The 12,500-nt window shown below is 41.3% G+C and overlaps 1 protein-coding gene across 1 annotated transcript in view; it reads right to left on the bottom strand.

The window, feature by feature from the left end:
• The window catches only part of LOC138958555 (uncharacterized), a 26,147-nt gene that overhangs the window by 1,424 nt on the left and 12,223 nt on the right, over positions 1-12,500 (bottom strand). Inside the window, exons 3-11 of the mRNA XM_070329753.1 lie at positions 12,412-12,500; positions 11,347-11,397; positions 10,561-10,659; positions 10,177-10,326; positions 8,995-9,111; positions 7,865-7,939; positions 6,623-6,649; positions 1,308-1,449; positions 534-631 (exon numbers count right to left, since the gene is read on the bottom strand). The exon at positions 12,412-12,500 is cut by the window's right edge and continues 68 nt beyond it. Of these exons, the coding sequence (XP_070185854.1) occupies positions 534-631; positions 1,308-1,449; positions 6,623-6,649; positions 7,865-7,939; positions 8,995-9,111; positions 10,177-10,326; positions 10,561-10,659; positions 11,347-11,397; positions 12,412-12,500 (848 nt within the window). The remainder of the gene's footprint in view (positions 1-533; positions 632-1,307; positions 1,450-6,622; positions 6,650-7,864; positions 7,940-8,994; positions 9,112-10,176; positions 10,327-10,560; positions 10,660-11,346; positions 11,398-12,411) is intronic.

The raw sequence follows: 12,500 nt of genomic DNA, 5'->3' as shown, positions 1-12,500 counted from the left end.
ATTGGTTGACCACAGAAACAATGCATCTATTCTGAAAATAAAACATCATAAGTCTAACACTGGTCAGTTAAATTCAATGTAGCCCGTACGTTTTGGTCCAAAAAAAGAAAAAAGAAATTGCGACATCTTGATCGACGGTGATACTCTGAATGTACGATATAACGGAAGCACTAACTGAAGGGAAGTAATCCATGCCTAACTACAAAAAGTAAGGTTACCGTTCCTAATTTCTTATTTAATAGCACGAGAGCCTACATGAGAAATTATGTTGCCGACGTTTTTACAGAGTGGCGTTAAATAAACGATTGTATCATCATCATCATCATGTTCGTCACTATGATTATCATTTCATCATCATCATCATCATCATCATCATCATCATCATCATCATCGTCGTCGTCGTCGTCGTCGTCGTCGTCGTCGTCGTTGGCATTACCATGTCCTTAGAATGGGCATTGACACTGTTTACCGAAAGCCAGCCTACACAGAGCAACATGTTATTGAAAAAAACAACTATGTAAACTGCAACTCACATTCCAGCCTGCATCATAGGCAGCGCTGTCATGAGCGTGTAACTGACTGCTGGCGAGATGGGGGTTACTCCTTACGAAGTCTCGTTTGAACTGTGATCCTGGAATAACATCAAATACATTCACAGGAGAATGTTTTTGTTGCAGCGGTTTACGCTTTTGAATTACCAAAACATGAGTAAACAGACTGACAAACAGACAACTTCACACTAAGCCACTCACATGCCTATTCACCAAAACGCGAGCACTAGCGCGCTCACACACGCATACGCGCAAGGACTCATTTGTATATATCTTAGGTTGGCAGATATGGATTCACACACACACATACACACACACACACACACACACACACGCACACGCACGCACACACACACACACACACACATACACACACACACACACACACACACACACACACACGAGCATGCACGGATGCACGCATGCACACATAAATGCTAGTTTTCTTTCTTTTCTTGCAAACTTAGCTCTCATGGATTTTTCTCTTTTGAAATTGCAAAAATACCCACTTGAGTATTAAAGTTAAGAATAAAGTGCAGGTTAACGGGAGTGAAAAAACACATTATTTAAAACTATTTGGTTTTGCACACAAAAAGAAATGAAAAACAGAAAAACAAAGACATAACCACAGAAAATTAAATACACCACTCAACCAGAAAACACAGATCGCCAACCCGAAGGTCAGCCTTCTTGACTTTGGCAGCCATGGAAACAAACTTGACCTTGACCCTGACCTACATCTAAACAATGTCTCACCGAGATGCACATTCCCGGCAAGTTCTTCAGGCTGGAAGAAGGTCATGCCGTGATTACTCCTGACGGACCCTTTGCGTGATGAGACCTGGAGTGGTCCCTCGTGATCCGAGAAGAAACCTCCATGAGGATCCTTGTGGCCACCCTGAAATAGGCCAGCCAAATGCATGGTTGAACAAGGATCATGATTATGGTGAAATCCTGTGATAAAGTAGGAGATGCGAACTGGTTATTGTGTCTAATTACCAACAAACTACTCCTCGAACTAAGGCATGGAAGGTAGACAGGTAGGTATCATATGGAGGCAGACAGACTTATACCACGTATTTCTCACAGAAATACATAGTATTACATTCACCGATAAACAGCAATGCACGATCTCCTTCTCACACAGAGACAAAAAGAGGAACGAGAGATAGAAGACTGACAGATACACGGATAGACAGATGGTCAACCAGCCAGCCAGCCAGCCAGCCAGCCAGCAAGACAGACAGACAGACAGACAGATAGACAGACAGGCACACATATACACACATGCTGAACTCTTTTTCTCTTTGGCCAGCATGCACAGAGATTTGACTACAAGCAGAAAGTCTAAGAAGTTTTCCAAAAATATAAAACAAACGTCACAAGAACGACGAATACACATTCTAAAAATAATCAAACCGCGACGAATTGCCTCGAGGTAATATTCATAGTTTATCTTAGACTGTCAACAACACTTTTACAATAAACGATAAAAAGCATTTAGGGATAAGCATTGTTTTTAGACTGACACTAAGCAGCTTTACGGCGTGAGGTAAAAGGCCTTTGCCGAGGATGTGTGCTGTATTAATTAATTTGTATTTGGTTGCGTAATTAAACATAGACAATTATAATCGCTTTGGGATACCATGTTCAACTGTATCATAATGATTTTATCAAACATATCACTGCTCGTGGCAAGGGCGGACATCGTTAAGACGGATCATAAATGATAACTTAAATTTAAATTAATCTGACACACTCCAAGCCCCTGGTTGGTATGTAAGTACTGAACAAAACTTAAAGGCATATGTACGCGCTCCCGTGTTTACAAAGTGTAGTTTGCCCATAATCGATGTCAAACGCACCATAAGACCATATAATGACGATATGTCACCATGCGCGGACCATAATACATGCATTACAGCTTGTTCTAGCCTCTGAAAAAGTGAGGATGTCAACAAAGCCGCGGTGTTAGCTCCCTTGCATCAACGTTACATGTGTTGCCAAATCTATAAATAGGACGATCCAGATCAAAATGAAAATTAACATATCTCAACATTGAAGGGGTCCTAGACCACAATATTTTGCAGGGAACTTAATTTAGCATGTCTCCAGCTGTTGGTAAAGCAATTAGCGTGTATAGTCATCGAGTACATATGCCTTTAACATAAACTTGGCCAAAAAATTATTGCAACAAATTTCAAACCCAAATTAAAGCATTAATCCCTGTGTCATTTCATTAAAACTGTATATGCCAGTTAAGACCGTTCACTTAACCTCCAGGATCACTTTTTGGGTTAAATATTTCTTTTACAGGGATCACGTGACCGCCGCTCAAGTAAGGGTACCCTCAAAATCAACCAGACAAAAACGGAAGAGCCGAATGAAAAATTGACAAGAAATCACAATAGGCAAAACTTTGCAACTTTGACATACGAGAAGAAAGTCAAACCAATTATCTACCCTGAATAGATTGTTTTGTTTTGCTACCTTGCGTATTTCGCGTGCTATGCTATTCCTACTGATGCAGGTGTCGATCGCAAGAGCGGTCAAAAACGGGACTTTTTGCGTCATTTTTTAGGGGTATCATGACAAAAAAGTCTGCACTTTAGCAATGATTTGGTGGATTGCTTTGAAACTTTCGGAATATTTTACCAACATACTAGAGATACTTCGAGCGAAATTATGGATTGTTACAGGTGCTTGTTAAAATGTTATGCAATTGTTTCGAAAGAAGTTTTTAATCTCGTCATAGGATTGTTCCCTTGGGTCCCAAAAATTCATGACTTTGCATGTCTTTAGAAAAATGATTGATACACACACTGCTAAAGTTTTATGTGCGTGTAAGCACTGACGCAAATTTGCTGGGCCTGTAAACACGCTACATATTTAAGCGATGATTCTGGTGCCACAGCGATGCCCAGCCAAGCGTGACCGTAGCATGTTTTAAGAGGCACCCAGCGATAACAGCTAAAAAGCGCGAAACAGCTTGAACGTTCCATTTTTTTCTCATGTGTTTGCATGACTAGCAAATTAACGCCAGCGGCTACACGCAAATGAAACTTAGACAGAATCTGTATCAATCATTTATCTGCTGAATCCAACCGTAAGACATGTGAGCTTGACCCATTGCCCTCGTGCATTCTCAACCAGTGTATTGATGCGCTAGTTCCATGTATTACCGGTATCGTCAATGATTCGCTGGCCACCGGGATCTTCCCATCTGTATACAAATCGGCGGTAGTCCGCCCTCTGCTCAAAAAACCTTCCCTAGACCCTAACTGCCTAAAAAACTTCAGACCCGTTTCAAATCTTCCTTTTTTCTCGAAATTACTTGAAAAGATAGTTCTCTCTCAGATCATTGGGCACCTCACCCAGAACAAGCTCCTCGACCCCCATCAGTCCGCGTATAGGGCTGGCCGCTCAACAGAAACCGCTCTCATCAAAGTTGCAAATGACCTTCTCTTAGCTCTCGATCAAAAGCATGTGTCTGTCCTTTCTCTATTAGATCTCTCGGCAGCATTTGACACTATTGACCACTCCGTTCTCCTAACAAGACTTCACAATTCTTTTGGTATTTGCCACACTGCCCTAGCTTGGTTTAAGTCCTACCTCACAGACCGCTCTCAGATAGTCTCCATCGACGGCTTCCAATCTGCTCCATCCCCATTGACTTTCGGTGTCCCCAAGGATCTGTACTTGGCCCGGTGCTATTCATCATGTACACGAAACCAATATCTAATGTCATCTCTCGCCACTCTGTTTCCTATGAAAGCTTTGCTGATGACACTCAGTTACAAAATTCTGGCCCTATTACTGACCTCCCCAACACAATCGAGACAACTAAGAACTGCATCTCCGACTTGAAATTGTGGATGACCGAAAATAAATTGAAACTTAATGACGACAAGACCGAGATCATGCTAGTTGTACCCCCTTCTCTTAAAAAAGAACCATCCCTTCCTGCCCAAATCTCTATAGCTTCTCAAGTACGAAACCTCGGTGTCATCTTCGACGAAACTCTCTGCTTCAAACAACAAGTCTCCACTGTCTGTAGAAATGCCTACTATGAACTGAGAAAAATTAGCTCCATCCGCCACTGCCTTTCTTCCGATGCTACAAAAACCCTCATTTGCTCTCTCGTTCTTTCAAGGCTAGATTACGGAAATGCCCTTCTTTCTGGTTCTTTTGACTATCTCATTGAAAAACTGCAGAAAGTACAGAACAACTCCGCTAGATTAATCACAAAGACCCCTAAAAGACACCACATCACACCTGTTTTGAGATCTCTTCACTGGCTGCCTGTAAGAAGTCATATTCAATACAAAATTGCATGCATTTGTTTCTCTTTCTTTCATGGTACAGGACCTGCTTATCTCTCTGAGATGTTATCAAAATATTCAAACCTCTCCTCTCTTCGCTCTGCAACAGATACCAATGTACTTAGTAAACCAAAAAGAAACAGAAAATCAACTAACTATGGATTTGAGAGATCCTTCAAGTACCAGGGACCTCTTGTCTGGGAGAAAATCCCCCGGAGCATTAGGGATTCCCAGTCACCATCTGCCTTTAGAACAGCCCTCAAAACACACATGTTTAAGTTAGACCTCTGAAGGAGATCCCATGATCGGTGAGTCATTGGCGCTGCCACGTGTATTATCTACTAAAGTGTGGCGTTCGTGAAGATGTGTATGTGCCTGTGTGTGTTGTACTAGTATAACGTATGCGTACATGGAATGACATTGCGGGTTACCTGAACATTGACAATGACGAAAGAAAGATTGTGTGTGTGTGTGTGCGCGCGCGCGCGCGTGTGTGTGTGTGTGTGCGTGTGTGTGTGCGTGCGTGTGTGGGTGTGTGTGACCATGTTTGAATTTATTCGGATTTAGTTCTCTTTCCTTGTTTGTATTATGATTATGTAAGTGTAAAGCGCTCTGGGCTTGTCACCACGAGGTTTACGCGCTATATAAGTAATCGTTATTATTATTATTATTATTATTATTATTATTATTATTATTATTATTATTATTATTATTATTATTATTATCTGTGGATATACAAAGTCATGAATTTTTTTAAGACAAGTGAACAATCCTATGACAAGTTTAACAATATTTTCCGAAACATTGCGTCACTTCTGGATAAACAGCCGTAACGATCCAAACTTTCGCACGAAGTATCTCGAGTATGTTGGTAAAATATGCCGAAAGTTTCAAAGAAATCCACCAAGTCATTGCTAAAATGTAGCGCTTTTTGACATGATACCCATAAAAATTGACGTAAAACGTTCTGTTTTTGACCGCTCTTGCGATCGACACGCGAAATACGCAAGGTAGCAAAACAAAACAATCTGTTCAGGGTAGATAATTGGTTTGACTTTCTTCTCGTGTGTCAAAGTTGCAACGATTTGCCTATTGTGATTTCTTGTCAATTTTTCATTCGGCTCTTCCGTTTTTGTCTGGTCGATTTTGAGGGTACCCTTACTTGAGCGGCGGTCACGTGATCCCTGTAAAAGAAATATTAAATCCAAAAGGTGATCCTGAAGGTTAAATGAACGGCCTTCTTTGGCATATACGAGTTTTAATTAAATGACACAGGAATTAATGCTTTAATTTGGGTTTGAAATTTGTTGCAATAATTTGTTGCCAACTTTTATGTTGTTTAGTTCTTGGAGGGAGCGCAGCCAACACGTAAACAACATTCTAAGACACTTAGGAAACATTACGCTGTACAAAGGTTACGAAGTAAGCCTATCAAAAATTTAACTTTAAAAAGACCGACCAAGATGGTCTGTTTCCGACCATCATTTCATTAGTATTTAAAACAAACAACGAAACAAACAAACAGACACAAAAAACACACACACACAAAAACCACACCAGATAAACAAATTAACAAACAAACAAACTAGCAAAAAGATACAGATCGTACTTTGATTTTTAACTACATATTCAGTACAGAATGTAGTTGGTTTTATTTACATACATTTTACACTGGAAGAAAACATATATATATATGGCAGAGACGTATTTTATTTTATTTTATAAGAAACAGCTACGCTGCTTACTTACTTTCAATCTTTTCAGAAGAGCATCAACCTGTGGACAAATTACAGATATTAATACATCCATTGCATTTCACAGATTGAAGAAAAACAACAGTTCTGCGTAGTTTAAACTGAACATTTCGATGTCTATTCTGATGTTGGGTATAAAAAGAGCGTGGTGTGACTGTGTGTGGGCGTGCACGCGCGTGCGTGCGTGCGTGTGTGTGTGTGTGTGTGTGTGTGCGTGTGTGTGTGTGTGTGTGTGTGTGTGTGTGTGTGTGTGTGTGTGTGCCTGTGCGTATGCCTGTGTGTGCCTGTGTGTGTATCTGCGTATGAGTGTGACAATGTTCATAATCGTACTTGTTATTTGTAGATATATATGCATGCTGGTCATAAACAGTAAAATTCAGATATTTGTGTGCAAATTACATCTAACATGCAGCTGACTAACTATCAAAACAATGTTCGTTTTAATTGAATTAATTAGGACAGGATGAAGCTGCTGCACATGCCTGTCGATCATCAAAAAACCACAAATGCTGGATTTTTAAACTGGAATTTCAGGAACGTTTATTTGTTTGCTTTCTATTTTAGCGCTCTGCCTCTGAGCCTGTATAAAGAAGTGTTGTTGTATGTTCTCATTCATAACTTCATACGAGCCACTACACAGCTTTTTGCCAAGTTTTTGTAACAGCAATCCTCTTGCCCCAATTCAAAGTAAAAGAGCTTTCAGAAAGCAGATTACACAAGACTTAAATTCCTCGTAAAAGGAAGTTGTCCATACTCGTTTTTGAGAAATCCCGCCTGAACTTGTGTGCATAACATTTTGTCACGCCCGCATCGCATTTACTTAACACATGTTTTTTAACAAACACTAAGTTACTCTCGTATTTGACTTGCCCTTTACGTTCACTCACGTCTATAAAGAAATGGTTGGAGAAAACCCATCATAGCGAAAGAAGCCTACGGCCATATATATTCATGTTGAGCATGGACTGAGAAAAGAATTGACGGGAGAAAGCACAACGTGTCAAGAAACTAGTTACATGTACTTGCGTATTTGACTTGGCCTTAACATTCACTCATGTTACAAGTATTGCGTATTTGACCTGGCCTTAACATCCACTCACTTTACAAGTATTGCGTATTTGACTTGGCCTTAACATCCACTCAATTTATAAGTATTGCGTATTTGACTTGGCCTTAACTTTCACTCACGTTACAAGTGCATTACTAAAGACAAGTAAGATGATACGCTTGTACTCACGTCTATAAAGCGTGTTTTCCACTCGTGAATTTCTCTCTTTAGGTCATCGTACTCCAGTCCGTCCCCTTCCGCACACTGGGTCAGACAAAACTTAAGCCCGTAAGCATGTTAGACATGGGTAGATAGAAGGAAACACTGGGCGAGAGAAATCACAAATGGGTCAAACAACAACGCAAAACCAATAAGCGCGTTAAAAAAGGATTGAGAGAAGGAAATGGCGAAAGAAATTACAAATGGGTCAAACAAAAACGCAAAACCATAAGCACGTTAGAAATGGATTGAGAGAAGGACATGGCGAGAGAAATTACAATTGGTCACACATAATAAATAGGATATGAATTGAAAATGAAAATCAAAAATGTGTACAAAACCACAACATGGTCAAAAACAACTTACGCCCTAAAAACGCAATAAAAGGGAATGAAATGAAACAGCAAGAGAAATCACAGTGTGACAAACAAAAGGTATGACCGCACGTTGACTGAAATATCATTATTATAGTCAGTAATTCTGCGTCTGTATGAATGTTAGAAATAGATTTTTAAAAATTTGATTGTATGCTCGTATGCATTAGAACGTGGTCAGATGAATCACTTTATGTTCTGAAAACCGTGGGCACTTAATGAATTAGAAGTGGATTTAAAAAAAAGAAACGATGAGAGAAATTACAAAATGGTCAGGCGAAGCTTACGCCAATAATCATGTTAAAAGTGGATTAGGAGAAGGAAATGGCGATAGAAATTTCAAATGGATCAGACAAAACTTGGAGGAGGAGAAGGAGGAGGAGGAGGAGGAGGAGGAGGAGGAGGAGGAGGAGGAGGAGGAGGAGGAGGAGGAGGAGGAGGAGGAGGAGGAGGAGGAGGATAGCTAAACAATCAAGAAAAACAACAACAACAAATAAACAAAGCAAAGAACGATAACAATTTTAGCATTTGTGACAGAAAAGGACGGTGAAGGGAGTTGAGACTTTTGCAAATGAAAGAAGGATCAAACTTGAGAAACACTCCGGTCCATAGTTGACAAAGAGGGTACATAATTTCACATATGATACGATCTTCGTTTCCGCATCAAGTTGCTTCAGCGGGATTCTATTAATTTTATTTATTCAACTTTTTGTCTTTCATGTATACCTGCTGAAGGAAGTTGAGGTCAAGGCCAGCGAGCAGCAATTCGTGCTGTAGGTACACTCTCTGGTTGGCTGTATGGCACGCGTTGAGTAGGGTGTTGAACAGCTTCAGACATGTCACCTGAACGACGAATCGAATCAAATCGATTGACAAAAAAGCACGTAGCAACATCAGCAACTAGTGTACGCCCTCTCTCACCTAATTAAAAACACACCCTCCTATTTCTTCAGCTCTTTTTAAACCTTCAACCCATCCACTTACCGCTCTCTCTCAGCCCCAGCCCCCTTCGCTACATCCTCACTACATTCCTAGCTCATTGACCTTACATCTCTCCTTCGATTTCTCTCCTGAAAGCTTGCACTGGGGTTGCTGTTGGCTTTTATTGTTTGATTGTCTAGTGTGTTTTGTCTCCCCTTCTGTCCTCATCCTCAACCGGTCTTTTCTTTTCTTTCAGCTAATGGTAAGGTACTAACAAGTATTAAGTCATTCACGATGTATATCATCAATATCATCTGTGCCTTTCAATACGTCTACCTCGGTGTCGTTAGAGATTATGATACGTGTAATCCACACGTGAAAAAAAATGTGGACTAATTCCATCGATCATCATCTCTTCATAGATTCTCCGTGGTCATTGTATGACACACAAAAAAGTGAGTCCTAAGAGTATGAATAGTTTGCGTAATAAGACATTGACCTCATGCTCTGTGTAAGGACAAGAAGAAGGAAAATAACAAACAGGCAAGCATGGGTGCAGACACATGCGCGCGCGCGCACACACACACACACACACACACACACACACACACACACGCACGCACACACGCACCCACGCACGCACACACACACACACGCACGCACGCACGCACGCACGGCGCACTCACGCACGCACACACATACACACACGCACACACACATACACACACTCACACACACACATACACACGCACGCACACACGCACGCACGCACACACACACACACACACGCACGCACGCACGCACGCACACACACACACATACACACACACACACATACACACATACACACACACACTCACAGACAGACACACACACACACACACAAATATTCCACACAATCACACTCCACACCCATAACCCCGGCCCATCCCATCCCCAACTAACGCCTTCCTCTCTCCCACCCCCTCTCACGCCAATTGATATTACCTGAAATGTGACTTGTGATGGCGACTTGGTGTGCAGCATACTGATCAGCATCTTGAAGCGGACAGACTCCCCGGTCTGCAGTCTCAACACAGTGAAAGCCTCCACCACGCTGTCCACACCCCGGTGATCCAGTAGACATAGGGTCAGTATCTAGACAAACGAAATGGTCTTAAAATCCAAAGACAAATAGACTGCTAACGTTCCCAAATTCATTAAAAAAAAAAGAAAACAAGAACTGTAGGTTATTGGAACGTAGAGGATACCAGTTTAGGATTCCTAACAGTAAGCTTACACATTCTTTTTAATCGATGAATTGCAGAACAACAACAACATGTTGCTCAGACCTGAAGGGCAACCACCACGCCCTTGGCAACATTGACTCACATCCAGACAGATGATGCGAGCCTTGCTGTTGAAGCCCTGGACCCCCGATGCAATCCTCTGCAGATCGTCCACATCTTGCACCAGCTGACTGACAGCACTCTGAAATAATAAAAGGCCAAACAATATCATACAGTCGAACTTGTCCATAACGACCACTGAAAGGATCCACCAAAAGGTGTCCTTGTTGACAGGTGGCCGTTGTGAAAAGGTGAATCATATAGGAACGAATCTTGTTGGGGATTTTCAGGGAAGGTCGTAATGGGCAGGTGGTCGTTATCAAGAGGTATTCGCCAGGGCAGGTTCGACGGTATATGCAGAAGTACCTGTGATGAGAAGACAGTCGACACAGGCCGTCCATACTTAGTCTATGCAGGTGTCCACTCGTGACAGATATACCTAAGTCAAGTTTACTCTGAAATCAACAAAAGCCGTATAATATCATGTTCAGTAGTACCTGCATGTGATGAGAGGACATCCACGGGACCAGCTAAGATCGTCCTCGCTCTGCAGGTGTCCTCTCTTGACAGGTACAACTTTATCAGTTTTATAGACCACGGGACAATTGGAAGGGTTCCTTCTTGAGTGGGGTCTTCTCATTCGAGTAGCCTTACATCACAGGTACCACCGAAATGATAGAAGAGGCCTACTGCATTCAACAGAGCCGCGTGTATTCAGGTCGGAGGATTAAGCTTACACAATTAAATATGCTTAGGAGAATACAAAGACTTGTTAACATGTGTTAAAGAGATGCTTAAACAAACCATGTAAATGTTAACAGCAACTTACCTGGACTCTGAGGCAAAACTTGATGCACAGCAAGCAATCGTGTTCGTCTGTCTGGAACATAGAAGCCAGCCTTAAGAACAAATTCCCATTTGATTCATCTCTATGCGAAGAAAACTCGTGTTACCTCCCTTGCTTACATCCGTGTGTAAGACAAAGTACTTACCTTGTTTACATCTGTTGGTACGAAAAAAGAACGGAGCAATTCACAAAACACATAATCTTCAATAACAAAAAATGTTGTGCATATACTTAACGATGAATGAGTGTGTTCCAAAGTGTACTAGAACCTGTATAAACGTGTGGCGCATTCAACGTTATAGTAACACGTAAAGCTCATCACTCTAAACCCTAGTTCAAATCTTGTTACCATTCTGTATGTGCCAACACACTACTCATGTCAACACGCTAATTTCTCATTTCATTCCAGGCCAGGTTAGATAATATCCCTGTCACCTAAAAATAACAAATCATCTTCCCGAAGGAATTCAATGCCTTTCCCTCTTTTTCCTCATACCCAGCCGGGTTTTACATGATCCCAATGGCTTTACCAGAAGGGCATAAAACAAAATTTCTCTCTCAAAGTACTCTTCAGTCAAAGGCCTCTTCCCGTATCACATATATTGTCCCTGGTAATAGCTTTGCCGTGAGGGCATCAAGCTTAATTCGTTCCCATACTTCTCACATACCCTAATTGTCTTGCCGTGGGGCGTAAAACTCATTTTCAAGCAGACCCAACCCCCTATCAAAAAACATAAATAAATTAAAAAAATACATGAAAAATCCAACCTGTTTGATCACAATATGTACGGAAAGGAACTCATGTATCGTATATATACACACTTTCACCCAATGAAAAAGTAAACGAACGTGGAAACGAACGAGTACAATGACAATGACAATGACAATGACAGTTCTTTATTTAACGAGGGTAATAGAATAAGCAGTGATTTGCTTTTTTTACATCTGGCCCACGCCCAAAAGAGGGACTAATCTATAATGGCTGGATAATAAACAGACACAGAACGAAGGAGCGAGAACATGAGTGAACGGATGATTCCTGCTCACCACAGATTTCTTGTAGTCCTCCAGTCTGGACGTTGACTGGTTGAGGGAGGAGGAAGACTTGTTGTGCTGACCGGAAGCCGAGGATTGAA

This window comes from Littorina saxatilis, linkage group LG2 (assembly GCF_037325665.1).
Source record: "Littorina saxatilis isolate snail1 linkage group LG2, US_GU_Lsax_2.0, whole genome shotgun sequence".
NCBI classification, from domain to species: Eukaryota; Metazoa; Mollusca; class Gastropoda; order Littorinimorpha; family Littorinidae; genus Littorina; species Littorina saxatilis.
This window is presented reverse-complemented; position numbering and strand designations above follow the sequence as displayed.